This window comes from Garra rufa, chromosome 23 (genome assembly GCF_049309525.1).
Source record: "Garra rufa chromosome 23, GarRuf1.0, whole genome shotgun sequence".
Taxonomy (NCBI): Eukaryota; Metazoa; Chordata; class Actinopteri; order Cypriniformes; family Cyprinidae; genus Garra; species Garra rufa.
In genome coordinates, this window is record NC_133383.1 from 24345849 (window position 1) to 24369977 (window position 24129).

Consider the following 24129-nt stretch of genomic DNA (forward strand, 5'->3'; position numbering starts at 1 on the left):
TATTTTCATAATTTATATAGAGGTTTTGTACTTACGTCAATGTTTTGTCAGTTACCCGGATTGCCATATTGGCGATACTTGGATGTAAACAACAGCATTTATTGCAAGGTTAATGTACTACTGAATACGTTGTTCTGGCAATTCATGCTGTCTAAACCACAGAAAAACTGTGTGGACACTGCTAAATCAAAAAAAAAAAGCAAAAGAGGATGCAATATTTTGACATACTAAAGTTAATAGGTGCTAAAGGTACGAGCAGTAGGCCTATTAATTAAGATATTCGCCTAATATTTCACCTACCAAAAATGTTAAGAACACGGATGTTGTCAAGATTATTGCCTTGGAAATCCTGATTCAGTTTGGCCAACCACAAACGCCTTTTGTTCATTTTTTTTGCACTCTTTTTTGGCAGTCTATAGTAGCCTACTCCAAATATTTTTCCCGGTCCGGCCGATTAGCACAGCCCAAAACATGACACTATTTGACCATTTTCAGCAGCAATAATTAACAAAATATGCGAGTTTCGTTTGGTTCAGTGGCATTCTTTTACATTCACTGATGACGTGTCGTGAAAACACTATATAGCTATGAGGCACTACATGTTTCACCAGTTTGGGTTGTTTGTCCCATGTACGTGTTCTGTGTTGTGTACTTGTTTTGTGTTAACTTTAATTGACCTAATGAGCATATGTAGCTTGCGTCATCACAGTCAAGTGTAGTATTTTCCTCTTTTTCTAATGGCTATTCACATTGTTTGATGCCTTGAGAGAATGTGGTTCTATATTGCTTCAATAGTGAAGAGAAAATGAAAAGCACACATTTTATATTTTATTTTTTAATGCTTATTTTAATTGTGTATTTCTGGCCACTGTTTTGATCAATATCAAAGTTTGCATGGGTGATCCACAGCAGAGCTTTGTACCTCTCGCTGTTGATGACCAAGCAACTTTGGGCCTCTGTGTTTCACCAATGTTTGTTTGACAAAACAAAAAAAGAGAGAAAAAGAGAAAAGAGAAAACCTTGAGTGAACATCCACTGATCTCAGCGTGATTCCACCCACCCAGAGAGAGTCACATATAGGTATGTTTACTGTTCATCATGTATCCAGCAATCCAAACTAACCTTGTGGGAAACCACAGCCTATAGTGTTTTCACAACCCGCCATCAATCGGCCATATTGGCGGCACTGTACATAAACAATGCCACTGAACAAAACCAAAGTCCCTATAAAGCTTTAAAACACCTTTCTGGCATGCAAGTGCAACTCCTATCTCTTTGAATGGGGATACATCAAATTCTCCAAAACTGTTCCCCAAGCTTCCGATTAAATTTCATATTTGAAATCACCAATGAAATCTGACAGAAACTGCATCATAAATATTGTTCCTTGTGCTTCAATAGAGTTTAAAAAAAGCATATTTTTTAGGCTAAATCAGCCAGTGCGCATGCGCAATACTGAACGTACATCTCAGAACTGTGATCTTTGACAGCAGCTGCAGTGATGTGTTGACTTTACTACTAATCAACGATTGGCTCTTTCATTAAGAAGGCGGGGCTTCACGGCCATAATGAACATGCATTTGAACGTTGCATTTTTCTCTATTCAAAACTGTAATAGTGACATGTCTTGGGTATTCTTTGACAAAACTTGCATATTTTGCTGATTATTGCTGCTGAAAATGGTAAATTATTGCCATGTTTTGGGCTGTACTAATTGTTCAGACTGGGAAAAACATCTGGAAAACTATGTTATAACAAAACAAGGAGAAGAATGCAAAGAAAACTGAGGAACAAAGACGTTTGTGGTTGGCCAAACTGAACCAGAATTTCCAGGGCAAAAATCTTGACAATATTTGTGTCTGTTCTTAACATTTCTGGTCAGCTAGGTGAAATATTAGGCTAATATCGTAATTATTACTGCTCGTATGTATCTTTACCAACTATTAACTTTAGTTTGTCAAAATATTGCGCCCTTTCCTGCTTAACAGTGCAATCTATGCTGTTGTTTACATCTGAGTATCTCCAGTATGGCCATACATCTGGGTAACTGACCAAATTGTGACGTTAAGTGCAAACCCTATATTGGCAATATACACAAGTATAAGAGACATAAGAGAGTTGCCCTAGCAGTGATATTTATTGAGTGAACTGTACCCAGAATTACAGATTATTTCCTGTGGTAAAACAAAATACATAAAAAACACACACTCACAATGTAAAAATACACAACATTCAGGAACACTCATGACTCCTGTTAAAAGCTGATCAAGTAAAATATTTGCTGGAGAAAACATTATACTTTTATTTATACTGTACTTAGTGTAAGTATTCATATTTGCCTTTTACAACATGTCGATATTGCTTAACAGAGTAGACTAAGTGCTAGTTTGCTGTAGATTACAATATAGGTGTTTTTCAAAACCTTCTTCAAAACTTAAATTGCTTGTATATACCAAATCTGAGAGAAAATGATTGTACATTTTTCCTGCCCTTTTGAAAATAAATCAAGGACTGCATTTTACTGAAATACAACACATATAGTAATGAATCATTGAATGTGTCAAAGCAGAAATGTCAAACATCTTGTGTGAAGACAGTATTATTAATATTGATTGGACTGTTACTGTCATTGATATGCATACATTTAGTTCTTATACTCTACAATCATTATTTATTCAGAAATCAGGTAGTTGTTATTTCAACTGAGACTTCAGCAGACTTCAGAACAGCAGCTGATATATTTTGAAGCTCAAACTAATATGCAGTTTTATTTGCAAAAATCACTGAATCATCTATATTTTTAGATCACACAGTTTAACCTTTGATTCTGTTCTATAAAAAAATACAGATAGTGAATTGAAATTAAACCCAGGATAGAGAGGCCGGGTAAATGTGGTCTGGACTCTATGAATGAGGGTCATTGTGTCAGAGACGCTGTAGAAGGACAGAGTTCCTGCACTGTGATCCACAAACACTCCTATTCTAGAGGAGCTTAAGGCTACAGGGAGATCAGTCTTCTTGTTATTATGCCAAAATGAGCAATTGGACCCATAGCAGGCCAAACTCCAGGACTGATCATTACAACCAAACTCACTCTCATCACCCCGTCCCTTCCTGCTGATGCCCTTATATGACACTGATATATCCACCCGACCACTCCACTCAACCTCCCAGTAACAGCGTCCACACACACTCTCTCTACACAACACCTGTGACCAGTAATCAAATCTGTCTGGATGATCCGCATAGGGCTGGACTTTATTAGTGTAAGTAATCACTCTGTTCCCCTCAGACAAACAGAGAAGTTTGTTCACTGTGTTTAAATCCACACTGAGCTGGCGTGAATCTAACGGAGACAGAGAATATAATACACATGCAAAATCAGAATATTAAAATTTAACTCATTTTAAGTTTTATGGTGAGTAACAATGCTAAAGTGAAAGTAAAAGAGAGACAGTACTTTTGATATCAAGTGACTACATGTGACTGTCACTGTTATTGACATCCCTTTGTTCTTTAGTCTCACAATAGAAATCGAATTTTATTTAGTTGTAATTCTCAAATTCTTTTAGTAGAAGGTCGTAGACTAGTAAATCAAGATAAGAGAATCCATTTTGTTTACTGGCTCTAGTTCTATGTTCATAAAAAAATTTAGTCTGACTCTGCATTTTCCAGTATGTTGAATTGCAATATAGTGTGGGTTTAAATGTGTTTAGTCTTGGTGTGTGTTTCTTTCAGACTTACACTGTAGAAACTCCTTCCTGGTCTTGGGCTCAGGGGTAGGACTGTTCATAATATCTGTTACTATGGAAATCAAAGATTTATGGTAATTCACATAAATCAAAACCATGCCAGGTTCAGATATGAACAGCACTTCAACACAGTGTTATATTATATGATGAATGACATACTTATCTTATAAAAGAAGAGTTATTGTTTTACCTTTGCTAGATAAGCTTTTTATCTCCTCTCTGCAGAAATGCTCCAGATTCACTCTCATTTGAGTCATGGATTTTTCAACATCATCAAAAGAGAAATGAGAACTGACAGTGATGCTAGGTGAGTCTGTAGATCCAGGAGGGGCAGAGAGAGACTGGAAACTCTACACAGACACATCAAAAGCATTTGATAGAAACACATTCTCTGTACAACATGCTTTTCTCTTTCTAAAGACCACGTCATGTTTGTCAGATCTGTTACCTGGAGGAAATGGATGTGATTGTCACTGTGTGAAAGTTTCTCCAGCTCAGCATCTCTCCTCCTCAGATCTTTAATCTCAGTTTTCAGTTGCTCCAATAGTATTTCAGCTTGACTCAGTGCAGATGTTTCCTGAGCTCTGATCAGCTGTCTCACCTCAGAGCGGCTTCTCTCAATGGAGCGGATCAGCTCAGTAAAGATCCTCTCACTGTGCTCCACTGCTGCCTGTGCAGAGCGCTGTTAGGACACACGGAGAGAGAAGCATTAGAATCAGTCCATTCATTCAGCTCTTACTGCTCCCTCACACAGTCTGTTCCCCAGTGGGCTTCAGTGGGACTGAAAGAGCTCCAGCACTGGCTCCTCACTGACTGACTGGAGGAGAGTCCTAACTGAGTCTGAAACAGCTCTTCAGCAGCCAGAAGTTGTTCTTCTGCTCAAAACTCACCTTGTGAGACTCCATAGCTTTTCTCAGCTTCTGAAGCTCATCCTCTCTATTCTGGATCCTCTGGCAGCATTTTCTTTGGGTTTGTTTCAACTGCCGCTGTAGAAGTAACAAACATGTTAAAAGTCCATTTGTCACATACTCTTCAGATGGCAGCTAATTATAACTGTCCCTGTGCAAAAGACTGCCACAAAATAAATAGTTACAAAGTAAAACAAATATGGAGATATACTAAATAATTTCCTATTAATATTATCATTATTTAGAACTACTCAGGCAGTGTTCAGTTCATACCTGTTTCTCTGTCCACTCAGCTAAAGCTGACACGGTCTCATGGTTTTTGTGCAGATCCATTGTACACAGATAACATACACATTGCTTATCAGTATGACAAAAAATTTCCATCGGTTTATTATGTAGAGGACAAATCATCTCCTGTAGGCGCCCAGTGGCGTTTATCACTTCATGTCGCTTTCCTGAGTGAATTTCTTCATGCTTTTTAAAATGATTTTGACAAAAAGATTCCAGACATGTCAGACAGGACTTGATGGCTTTATATTTTCTCCCAGTACAGCTGTCACACTCCACATCTGACACTGTACACTGATCAGGACGAGCGTCTTGTAGTTTTGTCTGCTTGAGTTTTTCCAGCACTGCAGCCATCATGGTGTTTTTACCTAAAACAGGTCTTGGAGTGAAGGTCTGTCTGCACTGAGGACACCTGTAGACTCTCTTCTGATCATCCTGATCCCAGCAGCCTTTAATGCAGCTCATACAATAACTGTGTCCACAGGGAATGGTCACTGGATCCTTCAGTAGATCCAGACAGATTGAACAACTGAACACATCCTGAGTCGCTGAAATACTGGATTCTGCCATTTTAATTCTCAACAACGGATCGCATATAGCTTTCTCTGAACTGAGCTGTTTCCTTCTTTTATATTTAAGAATCAGGTGCATATGGGTGTGCCAATAAGATAATAAAAAGTTACACAATACAGGACAGACTCACTTTAAGCTGAGTGCAAGAATGCAAAACTACAGTGAGCCAGTGGAGGGCACTGTCTCGCACACTATCAACACATCCATTCCCCAGCATGTGGTACGTCTTTCCTCTCAACTAAAGTTTGGTGGCAGCAACATGGATTTGATTGATTTATTTGAACATGAGCAAGACTTTAACTAATTTAACTACTTTATTACTTATATCAAGCTGTTTCATTCCAAATAGGAATTATTAGACACAGTCATTAACAGTCTCTCTCTAGTTTAAATGTCACATGTCTACAAAAAAAGTGAATATTTATGTTTTTTCATGGTCCAAAAAAAGGAAGAAGGAACAGAAGAAAATCACCCCAAAAATATCGACAAGAATGAGAGACTTGAGAGAGCTACCCTGGCAGTGATATTTATTAAGTGAACTGTACCCAGAGTTACACAGTTTTTTTGGCAAAACAGAATGCATCAGCAGAAACACACACTCACAATGTGACAATACACATAATGCAGGGAGGTTTTATGACTAATCAAGCAAAATATATTTTGACTTACTGATATTGATCTACAAAGTGGACAAATAAGCTCTAGCTTGCCTGCTAACTATTACAATTTAGGTGTCTGTTCTAAAACTTTTAGAAATTGTCTAGAATCTAGATCAAATAAACATACATTTTACTGAAACAGAACACATATAGCATAAGATTATAAGATGTGTGAAACCTAGAAACTTGCAGGGTAATACAGCTGGGTATAAATCACTTCAACTTAGTTTAAGTGATTTTATAAAACCCATTTTATAATAATGTACACACAGTAGGTTGCTGAAATGTGAAATTTCATCAGTCCCTAATATCTTGAAAATACACAGTGTAGCCTGTTGTTACTGTCAAAGTCAATTTTAATATTTATTCATTTCCTTCTTATACTTAACAGTTAGATCGTATCAGATATTTTTTTAATGAGAGAGGATAAGTTGATTTATTTATTAGAAAGTAAAACACTTCACTATCAAAGTTACTCATTTATCATAGCATGAACTGTTAATATGCAATTTTATTTGTAGAATGAGGTAGTACTTTATTTATAATTTACACAGCATAACTTTTGATACTCTGTTACATTCTGAACTGAACTCAAAGCCAGGATAGAGAGGCTGAGTGAATGTGGTGTGGACTGTGTGAATGAGGGTCATTGTGTCAGAGACGCTGTAGAAGGACAGAGTTCCTGCACTGTGATCCACATACACTCCTATTCTAGAGGACCTGGAGACTACAGAGAGTTTAGTCTTTTTATCATTGTGCCAGAGTGAGCAGCTGGAGTCACAGCAGAACAAACTCCAGGATTGACCATTATATCCAAATATACACCTCCTTCCCTGTCCCTTCCTGCTGATGCTCTTGTATGATACTGCTATACCCACCGAACCACTCCACTCAACCTCCCAGTAACAGCGTCCACACACACTCTCTCTACACAACACCTGAGGACGACCATCAAATCTGTCTGGATGGTCAGGATACAGCTGGGCTATGTCAGTGTGTTTAATCATTCTGTTTCCCTCAGACAGACAAATGTTCTTATTCACTGTGTTTGGATCCAGAGTGAGCTGACGCAAATCTAATGGAAACAGAGCATGTAATACACATATAAATCAGGAAACCTTATTTCAGTTATTAAAAAAACTTCAATTTCATTTGTAGCTTTTTAAGGACTGTAACAGTTACTTTAGAAACCACCTGACATGTATGTGTCACTGTAATTGACAACATTCTTTGTGTTTGTGTGTGTACCTGGTACTCCTAGGGCATGGCTGGCCTACTTCGGTTCTGAAGGGCCACTATCCTGCAGAGTTTAGCTCCAACGCACATAATCAAACACACCTGAAAAAGCTAATCAAGATTTCCAAGATCACTAGAAAGATACAAGCAGGTGTGCTTAATTAGGTTTGGAGCTAAACTCTGCAGGACAGTGGCCCTCCAGGACCGAAGTTGCCCAGGCCTGCCCCACAAAGATACTAACACCATTTTTTTTTTTACCTTTGACCTTTTTTTTTTTTTGATCCACGAGGGAAAATACTGATAAATCATACAAAATTAAGTTTTTTGTAAGTTTGTACAATATAAAAATCATTATGTCTATGAAAAGTCCACATAAAACACGGAAACCAGTTTGTGTGTGTGTATTTGTTAATAGTGACTTACACTGTAGAAACTCCTCCCTGGTCTTGGGGTCAGAGGTAGGAATGATCTTAATGTATGTTACTATGGAAACCAAGATCTTTATCATAATTCATATACTGTATAAAGATAAACTGTATCAAAACAATGTAATGTTTAGGTTGATATATTACCTTTTCACATGATATACAGGTCCTTTTCAAAAAATTAGCATATTGTGATAAAGTTCATTATTTTCTGTAATGTACTGATAAACATTAGACTTTCATATATTTTAGATTCATTACTACACAACTGAAGTAGTTCAAGCCTTTTATTGTTTTAATATTGATGATTTTGGCATACAGCTCATGAAAACCCAAAATTCCTATCTCAAAAAATTAGCATATTTCATCCGACCAATAAAAGAAAAGTGTTTTTAATACAAAAAAAGTCAACCTTCAAATAATTATGTTCAGTTATGCACTCAATACTTGGTCGGGAATCCTTTTGCAGAAATGACTGCTTCAATGCGGCGTGGCATGGAGGCAATCAGCCTGTGGCACTGCTGAGGCGTTATGGAGGCCCAGGATGCTTCGATAGCGGCCTTAAGCTCATCCAGAGTGTTGGGTCTTGCGTCTCTCAACTTTCTCTTCACAATATCCCACGGATTCTCTATGGGGTTCAGGTCAGGAGAGTTGGCAGGCCAATTGAGCACAGTAATACCATGGTCAGTAAACCATTTACCAGTGGTTTTGGCACTGTGAGCAGGTGCCAGGTCGTGCTGAAAAATGAAATCTTCATCTCCATAAAGCTTTTCAGCAGATGGAAGCATGAAGTGCTCCAAAATCTCCTGATAGCTAGCTGCATTGACCCTGCCCTTGATAAAACACAGTGGACCAACACCAGCAGCTGACATGGCACCCCAGACTATCACTGACTGTGGGTACTTGACACTGGACTTCAGGCATTTTGGCATTTCCCTCTCCCCAGTCTTCCTCCAGACTTTGGCACCTTGATTTCTGAATGACATGCAAAATTTGCTTTCATCCGAAAAAAGGTCCACTGTGTTTTATCAAGGGCAGGGTCAATGAAAAAAAAACACTTTTCTTTTATTGGTCGGATGAAATATGCTAATTGTTTGAGATAGGAATTTTGGGTTTTCATGAGCTGTATGCCAAAATCATCAAGGCTTGAACTACTTCAGTTGTGTAGTAATGTATCTAAAATATATGAAAGTCTAATGTTTATCAGTACATTACAGAAAATAATGAACTTTATCACAATATGCTAATTTTTTGAAAAGGACCTGTACATGACTCATTCACAAAAAGGAGGGTTAGTGTTTTACCTCTAGCAGATATCTTTTCTATCTCTTCTCTGCAGAAATGCTCCAGTTTTTCTCTCAGATTAGACACAAATTTACCGACATCATCAAAAGAGAGACGAGAACTGACAGTGATGCTGGGTGAGTCTGTAGATCCAGGAGGAACAGAGAGAGACCGGAAACTCTACACAGACACAAAGACACAAGACAAACGCCAGCTAAAGACACAGAAACATTTGATAGAAACACAATCTCTATACAACATGCTCTTGCCTTCCAAAAGACCACTGTCCTGTTTGTCAGATCTCTTGTTACCTGAAGGAAATGGATGTGATTGTCTGTGTGTGAAAGTTGCTCCAGCTCAGCATCTCTCCTCCTTAAATCTTTAATCTCCTGCTCCAGTCGCTCCAATAGTCCTTCAGCTTGAATCACTGCAGCCTTTTCCTGATCTCTGATCAGTTGTGTCACCTCAGAGCGGCTTCTCTCAATGGAGTGGATCAGCTCAGTAAAGATCCTCTCACTGTCCTCCACTGCTGCCTGTGCAGAGTGCTGTTAGGACACACAGAGAGAGAAGCATTAGAATCAGTCCATTCACTCAGCTCTTACTGCTACCTCACAGCCTGTTCCCCACAGTGGGCTTCAGTGGGACTGAAAGAGCTCCAGCACTGGCTCCTCACTGACTGACTGGAGGAGAGTCCTAACTGAGTCTGAAACAGCTTTTCAGCAGACACCATTTGTTCTTCTGCTCAAAACTCACCTTGTGAGACTCCACAGCCTCTATCAGCTCCTCAAGCTCCTTCTCTCTCTCCTGGATTCTCTGCTGTTTTTCTCTTTGCATCTGACCCAACTGTCTCTGTTGGAATAACAAATAATAATGAATCTGAATTATGAATAATGCATGCTAAAAACAAGTAAATAGCTGTCCTTATGGAAATGGAATTAATATCACTTTGCACCTGTTTCTCTGTCCTTTCTGCTGCAGCTGATACAGTCTGGTGGTTTTTGTGCTCATCCATCATGCATAGATAACATATACAGTGTTGATCAGTGCGACAGAAAATCTCTAGTAGTTTCTCATGTTGAGGGCAAATCATCTCCTGCAGTCGTCCAGTGGCGTCCATTAGACTGTGTCTCTTACCTCTAAAGAAAGTCTCATGTTGTTCAAGATGATTTAAACAGTAAGAGTTCAGACACACCAGACAGGACTTTATGGCTTTGTTTTTGTCCCCAGTACAGACGTCACACTCCACATCTCCAGGTTCAGCGTAACATTGATCGGGACAAGCAGCTTGTAGTTTTGTCCTCTTGAGTTTCTCCACCACTTCAGCCAGCATGGTGTTTTTACCTAAAACGGGTCTTGGAGTGAAGGTCTGTCTGCACTGAGGGCAGCTGTAGACTCCCTTCTGATCATCCTGATCCCAGACGCCTGTAATACAGCTCATACAGTAACTGTGTCCACAGGTAAGTGCCACTGGATCCTTCAGTAGATCCAGACAGATTGAACAGTTAAATTCTTCTCGAGACCATGAAGTACTCGCGTCTGCCATTTTGCTGTGTAGAGAGACATAGAACTTCCTAACTTTCGTTTTCTCCAAACTGAGGTGTTTCCTGCTTCTGTGTGCAAAAAGTCGTGTCAATAAAATTACAAAAGATCAACTGTGAAACAGCGCCATAGGCGGACTTGATCATACTTAAACTTGATGACTCTTTAACGTGCAAATAACATTAAAAATGGGATTTTACAGTGTTCATGATTAAAAGAACACTTATTAAAGAATAAGTACTAGTAATGTAAAAATAATTTCATGCACTTGTTGTTGAATGTCCACTAGATGACAGTGTCGTACAGAAACCCAGTTTGCAAGCGTGTAAACCTGCAGTGTTCCAGTAGAGGGCTCCCTCACACACTGTGGAATTTTCCATGTCTGCCTGTTTGTGCCAAACGCATGATACAGCACATTCTAGTAGGGCTGTTCGATTCCGAAAATTTTGGAATCGATTCCGATTCCGATTCTTGGTTCTGGAATCGATTGGATTCGATTCCAGAATCGATTCCTCACTGTTGTTTCGATTCTTTTTTCGATTCTTGTTTTTTAGATTGGAGGAAGCTAATTTCGCAATAAATGCAGGATGTAAAGGTCGTATAAAGTTACCTTCTCATAATATGAAGCTTCATTTGTTAAAAAAAAAAAAAAGATATATATATATACTATTTTTCTGTAGCTCTGACTGTTTTCAAATTGTAATTCATTGCCCAGGAAATTAGTCATAACCCACAGCTCAGCAGTGGACATGCATTTATTGCATGAATAAAACAAGACGTGACGTGTATAAAATGACAAAATTAGCAAACTATACACTGAAACAAAATAAACAGAACTTTAACAACAACACTGATATAAGAGCTATAATTTCGCAATAAATGCAGGATGATATAAGAGCTCGAGGCGTAGCTGTCAATCAGATGCGCTCTCGGCCACTGACGTGCTCTCTGCATTTTCTTTCAGAGTTATCATTGGCTGATAGAAAGATTAAAAATAGCATTTATTTAAGATGTAAATAAGATCAAGACACGTCGTGATCTATTCTGTCGTGCAGCGCTCAAAATTGTGGACATCATGAGCCAGTTCTCCTGTAAAATAATCTGAATCGTTTTTTGAACTGGTTCATTTATATGATCTATCCGAACGAATCTTTTCGTGGAAATGTTTCAGACTACAATAACTATTAGCGAGCAAGAGGCAAATTAATGGGTGCTTCTCAAACTGAAGGCTGCATCCTTAAACTCAGACGAGTTTAGTAATGAGTCGATTTTATTACGTTTATTTTCGTTAATCGACGTTTGATGACTTGCAGCCGAAATATGCAGCCTTCATGAAATGCAGCCCTCCGTTTAAGAGGTAAGTTTTGTTGAACTGAAAACGGCTCTGAGTGAGGAGTCGATTCCCCTTGAGAGGATCGATTCCAAACGTTGGAATCGACTCTCGATTCCCAATGCCTCGGAATCGAGGAATCGATTCTTTTTGGAATCGATTCCCAGCCCTACATTCTAGCGCTCCAACAGCTCAACATGTCATACAAGTCAACTCATGTAAGATCATTCAAATATACTAAATATATTCTTTCTGATTACAAAAGTCAAAACAGCTCGAATACACCCAGTATATTATAATGTGCACTATTCAACACTCAGATAAAGCTAAAAAGCAACTGGAAAATGATTAAATATATTTACATGTAAAGTAACTTATTGTTTACATAGTATTACAATTAAGAGATTTTGAGTAGGCCTATACCCTGCTGAAACCATCTTGAAGTAGGTTAAGCTGCTTTCCTGGTCTTAGGTGGCTCAAACTGGTCTCCCAGTTGGGTCCAGCTGGTGTTCATGTGGTTTACCTGGTTAGCCAACTGTTCTCCCAACTTGACCAGTTGAAAAGTGGCTAAAACTCATCTAAAACAGCCAACAGGCCAGCATATCCAGGCGTGAAGATCATTCAAAGGATCTTATGCTGATACTTGAGAAAATGTGCACCTTTTATCAAGTAAAAATTCTTGAAGGACACTGACTTGATCTGTTGCATGAATCTTTTTTTTAGGTTAAAAAACTATCTATTTGGGGACATTTCATTTAATTCTACTGTTTTTCAGCTAATATATTTATTATTAATATTTTTCACTATAGCCACTGGAACTTAAAACATTTAGAAATGGTCTTATAGCCCTTTACTGACTTGTTAGCAGCCACAATGCGCAGCCACAGGTCCTCAGTGAGCTCCTTTGTCTTAGCCATGACTGTCCACAAACAGCTTGGACTTTTTGGAATGATATAGAACTTTGGATTTTCCCATAGACTTTGACAGTTTGCAAAGGGTACGAATAATTTTGGACATGGCACTTTTTGTTCAAATGTAAATAAAAGCTGAGAAATATTTTTTCCACAATGATGCCTCTTGTACATCATCTTATCTTCTGGGAGACGTCTGTGTCATTTCCAGTCAAAAAAAACCCTTGCTGGTTGAATAAAAGTAACTTTAAGTCAGAATTTGCCAGGGGTATGAATAATTTTGGGCTTGACTATATATATATATATATATATATACACACACACACACACACACTGTAAAAAGTTTAAGTTAATTTAACTTAAAATCTTAAGGCAGCTGCTAAACTAGTTTTTAAGTTGAAACTGGTGAAAACTTTTTACAGTATATATAAATATCTGGATACAATTTTTAGGCACACACATACACAATTAATAGTGCAAAATTCAGGTCAGACCATGTAGGAAGATCATATACATTTACAAAAATATTTTATTAAAAATAGATGTCAGCGCTCTGTACAGTGTTAAAGAAGGGCAGGGCATACAATCTGTTATATTAACATCAATCTAATTAAGAGATTAATTGAAAACAAGCTATTTAAATATTAAACCAAATCCATTTTCTGCCCAGACTACATAGAATAGTACATCAGTGAAGCACAGAAACGTGATTGGCTGTAAGTAAAGATAAAGTCATGATGACTAGCATAGTCTGAGAAACAGAAGATACACACACACACACACACACCGGCATCCTAACAGCTGAAATATGAGGAATTCTGTTCAGTTAATGCCACCTGTCTGATTAAGAAAATCTGTGCTCTTATTACTCACAAAATCCTCTACTAATATAAACAATGACATAAATTAATTACTGAGATTGAAAATAATATACAACATTACATCAAAAGCAACATCTGTGATGTTCACCTAAATAACATGTTCACAATTCATAATGTTACACCATTTTCCTTCGTTCATGCAAAATTCACGTACTGTTCCTCACGTAGCACAAATAAACAAAGCATTAAAGTTAAAAAGTAACTTTTCTGCCTGAAGCTTCACAAAACGGATTTTTAAAAATGATGTTCAAACAGGTTTCCAAAACATTCCCTCTCATCTTTCATTGGTTAAACAGATAGCTCCGCCTCAAACTCACTCCATTGGTTGAGCCAATGTTGCTATGTTGGGATGCTCAAACAAACAGAGCAATCAACCTACAAATGGCCATTTTTCAATTCATAGCTTGTCTTTGCATATTAAGGTATAGTAAAAGTACTTTAACAAAAATATTACACTTATGATACATCCATGAATAAAAGAGTGCTGAATGAATAAAAGTAAATATGTGTGATAGGGAGTTAGAAACGTTCTTAAAGGGACAGTTTACTCAAAAATAAATTCACCACAATGTCGTTTTAAACCTGTAAGACTTTCTTCTACAGAAAACAAAAGAAGATATTTTGAAAAACTGGTTTTGGCTACACAATGTAAGACAATAAGGTTCAAATCAACATTGGATTTTTTAAAATGTCATCTTTTGTGTACCACAGAAGAAAGAGATACAACATACAAGCTGTGCATTTTTAAGTGAACTATCCCTTTAAGCACTTCCTGTACATTCTTGGTGAAGTTTTAGGTCACTGTTACATTCAGTCATGAACTCTTATGACTACTAATAAACAACTTCAAACTGTTCGATCTAATGCACATCATTTCACTCACATAAAAAAATCAGTGGAAAATATTGTGTTTTAACAATTAGGCATTATACACTGCACACATAAACAGCATTACCTGAAGTTGTGACTCTGTACTAAAAATATAGTGATTTCTGGGTTGTTACGTTACGTGTTTTCTATTAAAAAACACAAATTCTAAAATTATTCATACTGAAAATGTACAAACTTGATTGAAATCTAATTAACGTGAGGAAAAGGAACAGGTCCGAAACATAATGTATAGCTATAAATAGTTTAAATTCCCTGGATTCAGTCATATTTACTGAATAGAAAGTATATATCCTCAAAGTTACTGCTAAATTATGTGTATACTAAAAATGCTAAACATGCTGTTTATCTGTGCAGATATTTACTTTGCTTGTTCTGATTTCAACCTAAAAAAGAAAACACATTTTTCCACACAATCAATATAGAGTTCCAGTTTTTTTGAAACACAGAGAACAATACACGCCGTCTTAAAATGTATGCGTGTGTGTAAGTGTATGTGTGTGAGGAGCATCCTCAAAGCAACTTCTTATAAAAACATTTGGCCAAACGAACAAAAAAACGCTAAAATCCAGGCGATGCAACAGAAGAAGAGTAGAGACAGGTAGTGTGTGAATCACACAGTCCTTGCGCAGTGTTTGTGAGGGTTATTCTGGTTTGTGGCAGTAGATGTCTTTAAGAGCTTTGAGCTCCTCTATGAGAGTCTTGTTCTGGTTTTCAAGCACAGCGACGCGATTCTCTAAGCACTTCACGTATTCTTTCTTCTTTCTGCGACACTCGCGCGCCGCTTCCCTACAGTGCGCAAAAAAAGGTCATTAGTGCATTAGTTGAAGCACATTTACGCATGAATCATTGAGAGTCAGGTGTGTGAGTACCTGTTCTTCATCAGGCGGACTTCTCTCTTGCGTGTGGCCTCCTCTGCGTTCGGCTGTGGGCTGTGCATGGCCCCCGGTGACGCTGCCATAACGACGCCTGGTGGTAACCCTGACGACGGGGAGCGGATCTGATATGCTGGCATGTCTCCTGTGGCAGCTACATGCACAAATACACACCAAAATGCATTATTTGACAGATGAATGGGTAACATGTTAATTAGTCATAGTTAATGTTCATGTTTACATGGTAAGATTAATGCATTAGAAATTTGAAAGCACAGTAGTTTATAAATGAACACTACACAATATATAATTACAATTGCTGTAAAAAGTTACAACCATATTGTAAAGATGCAGCAATAGTTTTACGTTTACTCTTTCTTAACATCTGTGCCATGAGATCAGTGGTGAGATTTATTATTATTTCCAAATATATAGAAGCAAAAAAGAGTCCACAGAGCAAAGTTTTTAAAATAGAATAATTTAAAAAAAGATCACACACACACACTTTTTTTAGTTTTAGATTACTTATATAAGTTACAGTTACTGGAAATTAGCAATAAATAATGAATAAAAAGGCAAATAACTCTGAAACAGTATATATATATATATATATATATATATATATATATATATATATATATATACATACATACATACAAAAAAGTAATACTAATAATTTTATTAATTAAATGTACTATTATTACTATTATTTTCGATCATATAGAAGTTTTTAAAATAGAATAATTAAATTCAATCAGTATTGATTGATCATAGTTCTACTCCATAACAACAACAGCAATAATAATATTACTTCCTAACATATGAAAGCAGAGTTACCTTGAGAAAACAGGATATAATAATAATAATAATAATAATTATATACACATATATAAAACATATATATATATATATATATATATATATATATATATATATATATATATATATATATATATATATATTTTTTTTTTTTTTTTTTTTTTTATTTATATAGCATTCTTATTGCTAATTTTCAGTAAGTGGCAAAGTTTTTCTTCACTAAACTTCATAATTCATAAAAATATAATAAAAAAATAATATTCCATAAAATCCATAAAGTAGGTTGTTATTTTGAAAAAATGAATAAATAAATTATATATATATGTGTGTGTGTGTGTGTGTGTGTATTACATTTTTATTGCTAATTTTCATCATTTTTAGTTTCAAAGTTTTTCTTTACTAGTTTCGAAGCAAAAAAAAGCAAAAAATATTATAAAAACAATATATAAATATACATTAAAGATTTATTATTATGAATAAAAATATAATGAAGTGCTAAAAAATGTACAAATAGGACAATTGGGAGTCCATAAAGAAGGTTGTTATTTTCAGTAAATAGCATATATATTTTATATATATATTTTTATTGCTAATTTTCAGTGTCAAAGTTTTTTTTATATATATATATTAGTATTTATTAATTTATTTATTTTTTGCAGTTCTGCTGTTAAACTACTGAAGAAAGACTTTGATACTTACTGAAAATTAGCTATAAAAATGTAATAAAAAGGCATATTACACAATAGACTTCTATTGTGATTAGGCTTGAAAGAGCAGGACTAATTGAACTCATTAGTTTATGCAATAACCCCAAAACGATAACAACATGTGGTTACATAAAAGACTTCACTTCCACCCACCCACACATCATTAGAAACACCTAAAGCAACAATCAAAAGCAAATTGAAGTACTACAAAACGTTGCCAGTACAGTACAGACAGCTTTAATGCTGCTATCAGACAATGTTCCCAGCAGTAAACATCCTTCAACAAACTGAACATGTTTAGACCTAATGTGCATGTATGCGTGTGTGTGTGTGTGTGTGTGTGTGCGTTTGTTATCAGACAATGTGACAAAATGCTGACGTCACCATGTGCGTCGTTACCCAAACCCCCGCCCAATTCCCTCTCTCTCTCCGCCTCTCCCTCTCTCCCCGTCTCGGCTTCGGCCGGCTTCCAGGAAACAGACTGACGTCAAACAGAAAGCACCTCCCTCCCTCCCCCCTCATTCTCTCACCGCTTTTGTCTCTCTATTGCTCTCTCTCTCTCAATGATTCATGTGTGTGAATAGACTGGCGGATTTTGCAGCTTGATTTCGTAAAACAGAAAATGTCAATGAGTGAGTTTATGACTGAGAAGAAAGTTTCAACCACATAAAAGGCAACAACCAAAAGAAGCACAAAAACATGTGGCATTCTTCCACTGTCTGACTTGACTTTCTCAGAATGTTTACAAACTTTTGCACATGATAAAACTTGTGCTTTTGAACAAATACTGCAACAAATAGTAATATTCACTGTTTTTATTATTAAAACCTATTATTCTGCAGTGACAACCTATGCTCCAACTAAACAATGTGAAACATTTTAGAATTATTGTCAACTATGTATTACATACTTTATAATAATTACATCTATAATTATTATTTGATGCACATTATGATTATATAAACTCATAATAACAGAGATTACACAGGATCATTTAAAAATTACTAGTAAAAAAGTGAAAGCCACTTAAACTCTAAAAAATTGAAAGTCCCATATTCATTAAAAAACTAAAAAATAATTATAAATAAATAAAAAATACAAAGAAATCCTGCTTGTTCATCTTTAGCTGCTACTAGCTTATTTACCAAATTAAAAACACAAAACTGCATTAGAATGCAATACAGTAGCATCACATGCTTTTCCCTTATAAAACACACACATACACACTCTTTCTCACCTGACTCCGTCTCTTCCCCAGTCACTGCCATCTCTATGCTGTAGTAATCCAGTTGTAATGTCTTTTGAGCGCTATCTTATATGTCTTAGGTTTCCTCTGTATTTCCTCTTAAAGCTCTCTCTTCCTTCCAGCTGGTTCACTGACTGAGTTTCTCTCTCATACACTCTTTCTGACTGTCTTAGTTTGAGTTGTGACACTTAGTGTTTTGCCTTTAACCCTCCTCTCTCTCTCTCTCTCTCTCTCTCTCTCTCTCTCTCTCTCTCCCCCTCCCTCTCCCACTCTCTCTCTCTCTCAGTCAGATTACTATTAAGGGCATTGACATCACTATGACATCACGGCAGTCTCACAGGGAAATAACACACTGTCTCTGGAGAATGCCCTCCCCACACCCGTGTGTGTGTGTGTGTGTGTGTGTGTGTGTGTGTGTGTGTGTGTGTGTGTGTGTGTGTGTGTGTGTGTGTGTGTGTGTGTGTGTGTGTGTGTGAAAGAGGACACTTGCTTTGCAATTAAACATCCGTACTTAAACCCATAGCCTGAGGAAAATTAAAACTGACTTCTAACAGATATTTAAGAAGACAGAAGAGAAGAGAAGAGAAGAGAAGAGAAGAGAAGAGAAGAGAAGAGAAGAGAAGAGAAGAGAAGAGAAGAGAAGAGAGGAAGGAGGGAGAAGTTGTTGAGTATGATGTATTTTTAGATCATGATGACGCAAAAGCATTTCAGCACAAACAAAAGGATACTGTGCCCATTTCACCTCATAACACTAACACAGGCATCTGAAATGGCACACACACACACACACACACACACACACACACACACACACACACACACACACACACACACACACTCATACGTCAGTGGTCCTATCACACAGTTTACATAGATAACTCAAATGTATATCTCTAAATCATATCTCTTTCAACAGGTCTGAAATCATTTAAAATGGTCTATCTGTTGTCATGATTAGTTCTGCTCAGTGATTCAGTACTTTAACTGTTCTTTATCAATATTAACGTTTTTAAACATTTATTTTACAAACTTTACAAAACATTTGAAAAAAATATGTTTCAAATTATTTATGAATATAAAATAATATAATTATTTATATTATTAAATGTTAATGGCCAGTAGTATTTTCACCAGCTAAAATGGGTTTAAGTCAGTTATTTCTATCTTTTGCTGTAGTGTGTCAGTAGGAAATATCAGTTTACATTTCCAAACATTCATTTTGCCATTACAGTTTTTTACAGACGCTAGGACACATTTCTCAATACTTAGGTGCACTTTTGCAAAACTCTTCACACAGTGAGCACAACAGAAGTCTATATGGGCTAAACTGAGGATCAATTATCATTGTTTTGGCACAAAATGCATTCAATGACTACATCTCTCAAATTTCATGAATTCTTTTCTCACTCAGACACAACATCTGCCAAAAATCTTTGTACGTACAGGACATTTTGCACGTGCTTACATACTGTTTTCAAAACTGTTAAACTTATGTTCAAAACAATAACATAATGCAAAACTGAATAAGACAGCAAAATTCAACAGCAATATTTTATTGAAACATATTTCAAATCTAAAAATGCAGTAGATTAGCATTACTATTGTATCTGTATCAGTGGATGGTGTGTATACAAATTCTTGTATTTTGGAATTACTTAGTGCAAAAAAATAAAAATAAATAAACGACAAAAAATATTGACGAATTTTGCATCATGTCTGATTCATTCCAGTAACATATATTGCAGTTATAAACAATATATATTGCAATTATAAACAGAGATGTGTCCTTGTTTTACACAAGAAAACACTGTGTAATGCTACATGTTGTTAGTGTTTTTAGGTCATTGTTTTGTGGGTGACAAAGTGTGTTTGTCGGCTGTCAACCTTTGCTAGTGTTCTGGAAGAATGAGTTTTGAGACCTGAATAAAGTGTTTTGGTAGTTGTAGTGCATTTTGAATGTGAAATGAACTGCTTTGCCAAGCTGAAAGGCGGTTAGGAGAATTGTGTGAAGAGTTTTGCAAAAGTGACCTAAGTATTGCGAAATGTGTCCTAGCGTCTGTAAAAAAACTGTAATTGTAATAAATCAGTGAGATTTTTGTTTGCACAAAGAGTCTGACAGAGATCTGATCTCATCATCATCCAGTCTGTCTGGAATGACAAGAAACAGAACTAACTGAGACAGATGAAATCCAGAAGAACTGTGGCAATGTCTCCAAAATGCTTCAAGAGACCTGCAAAGCTACCTGAGAAACTATGTGCAAGTGCAAAAGCTAGGACAAAAGCTACTTTAAACGCAAAGTATGGTCACACCAAATGTTGATTTAATTTAGTTAATAGAAATGCACTGATAAAGAAAATCTACTTTTTTGACAGCATCCTCATTTTACTGCTTAAAACTTTTAACAGTACTGTAGCTTTGCAGGTAGGTTTCTTAACGCATCTTGGAGACGTTGCCGCAGTTCTTCTGGAATACAGTTTGTCTCAGTTTGTTGTTTCTTCATGTCAATTCAGACAGACTGGATGATGATGATGATGATGATGATGATGATGATGATGATGATGATGATGATGATGATGATGATGATGATGATGAGATCAGATCTCTGTGTGGAGCACTGGCTGTTGTCAGACTCCTTGTGCAAACAAAAATCTCACTGGATTATTACAATCAATTGCAAAATGAATGTTTGGTAAAATGTAAACTGATATACCCTACTGATACACTACAGCAAAAGATAGAAATAACTGACTTAAAACTATTTTTTAGCTTTTGGCCACCACTGTAAAAATAAAGTACTACAAAATAATTACATACTATATATATATATATATATATACTGTATATATATTTACCTCACTATATTTTATATTTATGCTTATAAAACAAGAAAAAAAAAACTGGGTGTGCATTTTTTTAAATTTTTATATTTGAACTACTCACTGAAAATAAATTTAAAATCTCAAGGATGTTTAGATATTTTACTGGATAACAGGACCAAAACAGTGATTGAAAATAATTTTTGCATTGTTCAGCACAAAGACTTCAAAATTATTGTACCATGGTATCAGGTTGCATTTATTATTATAAAGTTTTTAAGGGAATTATTCAGAATTCATATTCAACAGTGAGCCAGTTCACATGCTGAAACCCTTATCTTTGCAAATCAAGTAGATTTTTTTTCTCAGTTCCTGCAAAGTCTTGAACTTCAGCACATAATAGAACAAGTCCAACAAGTTTCCCATAATGCACCGTTTGGTTTTAGTGTCCTTCTATGCTCAGAGCCCAGTGTTAACAAACACAGCTCATACACACATTTGTTGTTTTTGTGTTTCAACATAGCTGAAATTACAACAATGCTACAAAAATACATTTAAACTTTCTTCTGTCTTATGACTTCGGAAACAAAGAAGAGGAGTGGTGTGATTCAAATTAAAGAGTTTAAAGTGAACACCTGGTACTAAGACTTGTATGGCTTAATATAATGTAAATTATGTCTCTTACTAAAATATGTAGTAGTAAACCTATTAAAGATTTACGTTATTTAAAAAATTGTTTCGATAACGTGAAATAGTTGTATTTGATGAGCTACTGGCACTACCTGTTGCTATTTTTACTGCAACACAATTTGGAAAATAATATACTGATACAATGACCACAGCTACTTAAAGAGCTTACAGGTAGCAATGGATATAAGCATAGACTTAAACCAAATGCCGTACCATCGCGTACCCTGGATATCGAGTGAAATCTGCTCGTTGAGTGTCATGAAAAGCATTGGCATGTTTACATCCTGCCAGGATGGCATCTAGTGTTTCTTGTATCTGCCATTTCTAAGCTCTTTTAGCAGCTGTGGTCTACTAAAAGCCTCAAAGTCATCATGTCTAAAGTGGAGATAACAAAGATGCAGGTTTTTAGGACGTTTTATTTATCCACAGGCATCTTCCCATTCTTTTCTGCTCTTTTTATCGCTAAGAAAGCAGTGAAGACAAAAGCCACACAATGTGACATTGTATCAGTATTTCATTTTCCGAGTTTGCAAAAGATTGTGCCAGAACTCACAGAGTGCAACCATTTCACGTCATTGAAATAATGGCACCCCTCATAGTCCAAAATATGTATAAAACGATGTGGAGACATACAAGTCTTAGAGTAGTTCACTTCCAGGACAAAAATGTACAGATAATGTACTCACCCCCTTGTTATCCAAGATGTTCATGTCTATCTTTCTTCAGTTGTAAAGAAATTATGTTTTTTGAGGAAAACATTTCAGGATTTCTCTCCATATAATGGACTTCTATGGTTCTATGGTTTACAAAATAAGGTAAAACAGAGATGTAGGACAATTTCAAAGTTGAAGGAGAAAATGAGATGGGAGTTTTTTGACATACCCCAACTGTCATGAACGGGAATACACAGAGTTCACGCAGAGCTAGACAAGATAAAACATTTAATGTTTTTTTTTTTAGAAAATAACCGATCATTTTGCTAGATAAGACCCTTCTTTGGATTCTTTGGCTTTTAGAGCCCCTTGAAGCTGCATTTAAACTGCATTTTGAAGTTCAAACTCGGGGGCACCATAGAAGTCCATTATATGGAGAGAAATCCTAAAATGTTTTCCTCAAAAAACATAATTTCTTTACGACTGATAAACAAGAATATCTTGGATGACAAGGGGGTGAGTATATTATCTGTAAATTTTTGTTTTGGAAGTGAACTACTCTAACACCTGGGGTTCCCTTTAAGCAGATCTGTAATAAAAAAGTGTTTTCTATTAGAAAAGTCCCAGTGTCTTACCTTGAACGAGCACTTGTCCGGCAGTGAGCAGTAGCTGTTGTCCAGGGTCTCCAGGCTGGGCTCCGTACTGAAGGATAGTGGCCCCAGGCTGCGGTGTGGCAGGGCTGGGAAAAGTCAGAGCCTGAACCCCCTGGAGGGCCTCTCCTCCAGGACCGGCCAGCTGTATTGCTCCACCCTGAGTGATTGCAACTGCAGACACAAAACAATAAGACAGTTAGTCTTGAATCTGCTCAAACACCTGTTATAACAAATGATAAGTGTTTGGGAAACTTTTTTTACCATTTGTGCATTTTTGTTCTTTTGGAAGAATGGGCCAATCAACAACACAACCCCTCATTTTAAGGGTAATTACTTGAGTTCACACTTCATGCTGCACAAAGACATAATAGTTTATGAGTAATGAGCTCAGACGTACTGTATTGCCCTGAGCTGGTCTGGTAGATTGAAGATGGTGCCGTCACTGTAGCAACATTGGAGGTGGCCTGAGCTTCTTCCTCCACTTTGTCCTCTTCCTCAATCTTAGGTACAGCAGGCACATCTGATGACAACTCATTAAGAATTTTCCTGAAAATACAAATGTAAGTAAAAACAATTACTTTCATCTGACTTTAAATATCAGAATCTGTCACTACATTTCAGGCAATTCAGGCAAAAAATAATATGTGTGCTGTTGGTGTGTGGGTTTCTGGTTATTAGTGGGTTTGGAGTGTTTTGTTATTAAATGAAGAGATGATATGAATGATGTCAGGTCATGAGGTCATGTTACTAACATTCTAACAACTATCTTTTCAGTAAGTAAAGTGAAGCTAAAATGAAATTAAATCTAAATATTATATGAAAACTATAACAAAAAAAAAGTTAGAAATGTTGTCTTGGCTACTAAATTAAATAAGTGAAAAAAGTAAAAATTACTAAAGTAAATTATAACTACTTGAAAATATTAAAAGGATTAAATATATATATATATATATATATATATATATATATATATATATATATATATATATATATAT

The 24129-nt window shown here is 36.2% G+C and overlaps 3 protein-coding genes across 4 annotated transcripts; all 3 read right to left on the reverse strand.

Annotated features, from left to right (window-relative positions):
* Positions 1-2129: 2129 nt before the first annotated feature.
* Positions 2130-5524, reverse strand: LOC141298750 (tripartite motif-containing protein 16-like). The gene is made up of 6 exons (XM_073829055.1): positions 4934-5524; positions 4643-4738; positions 4201-4434; positions 3943-4102; positions 3745-3804; positions 2130-3346 (listed from the first exon to the last, which is right to left on the reverse strand). Exons 1-6 carry the CDS (start codon positions 5516-5518, stop codon positions 2793-2795), a joined length of 1689 nt encoding a protein of 562 aa, XP_073685156.1. The 5' UTR covers positions 5519-5524; the 3' UTR covers positions 2130-2792.
* A 1195-nt stretch (positions 5525-6719) lies between these two features.
* Positions 6720-10830, reverse strand: LOC141298748 (tripartite motif-containing protein 16-like protein). Its single transcript, XM_073829053.1, has 7 exons — positions 10215-10830; positions 10078-10148; positions 9879-9974; positions 9437-9670; positions 9146-9305; positions 7840-7899; positions 6720-7255 (listed from the first exon to the last, which is right to left on the reverse strand). The coding sequence occupies exons 1-7, from the start codon at positions 10666-10668 to the stop codon at positions 6720-6722; spliced, it is 1611 nt and encodes a 536-aa protein (XP_073685154.1). The 5' UTR covers positions 10669-10830.
* A 2586-nt stretch (positions 10831-13416) lies between these two features.
* On the reverse strand, positions 13417-23250 carry crema (cAMP responsive element modulator a). 2 transcript variants are annotated; one of them, XM_073829590.1, is made up of 3 exons: positions 23117-23250; positions 15547-15703; positions 13417-15463 (listed from the first exon to the last, which is right to left on the reverse strand). In XM_073829590.1, exons 2-3 carry the CDS (start codon positions 15687-15689, stop codon positions 15319-15321), a joined length of 288 nt encoding a protein of 95 aa, XP_073685691.1. In that variant the 5' UTR covers positions 15690-15703; positions 23117-23250; the 3' UTR covers positions 13417-15318. The 2 variants fall into 2 exon arrangements, with proteins under 2 accessions (XP_073685691.1, XP_073685690.1); XM_073829589.1 differs by lacking the exon at positions 23117-23250 and adding an exon at positions 18313-18507.
* Positions 23251-24129: the final 879 nt, after the last annotated feature.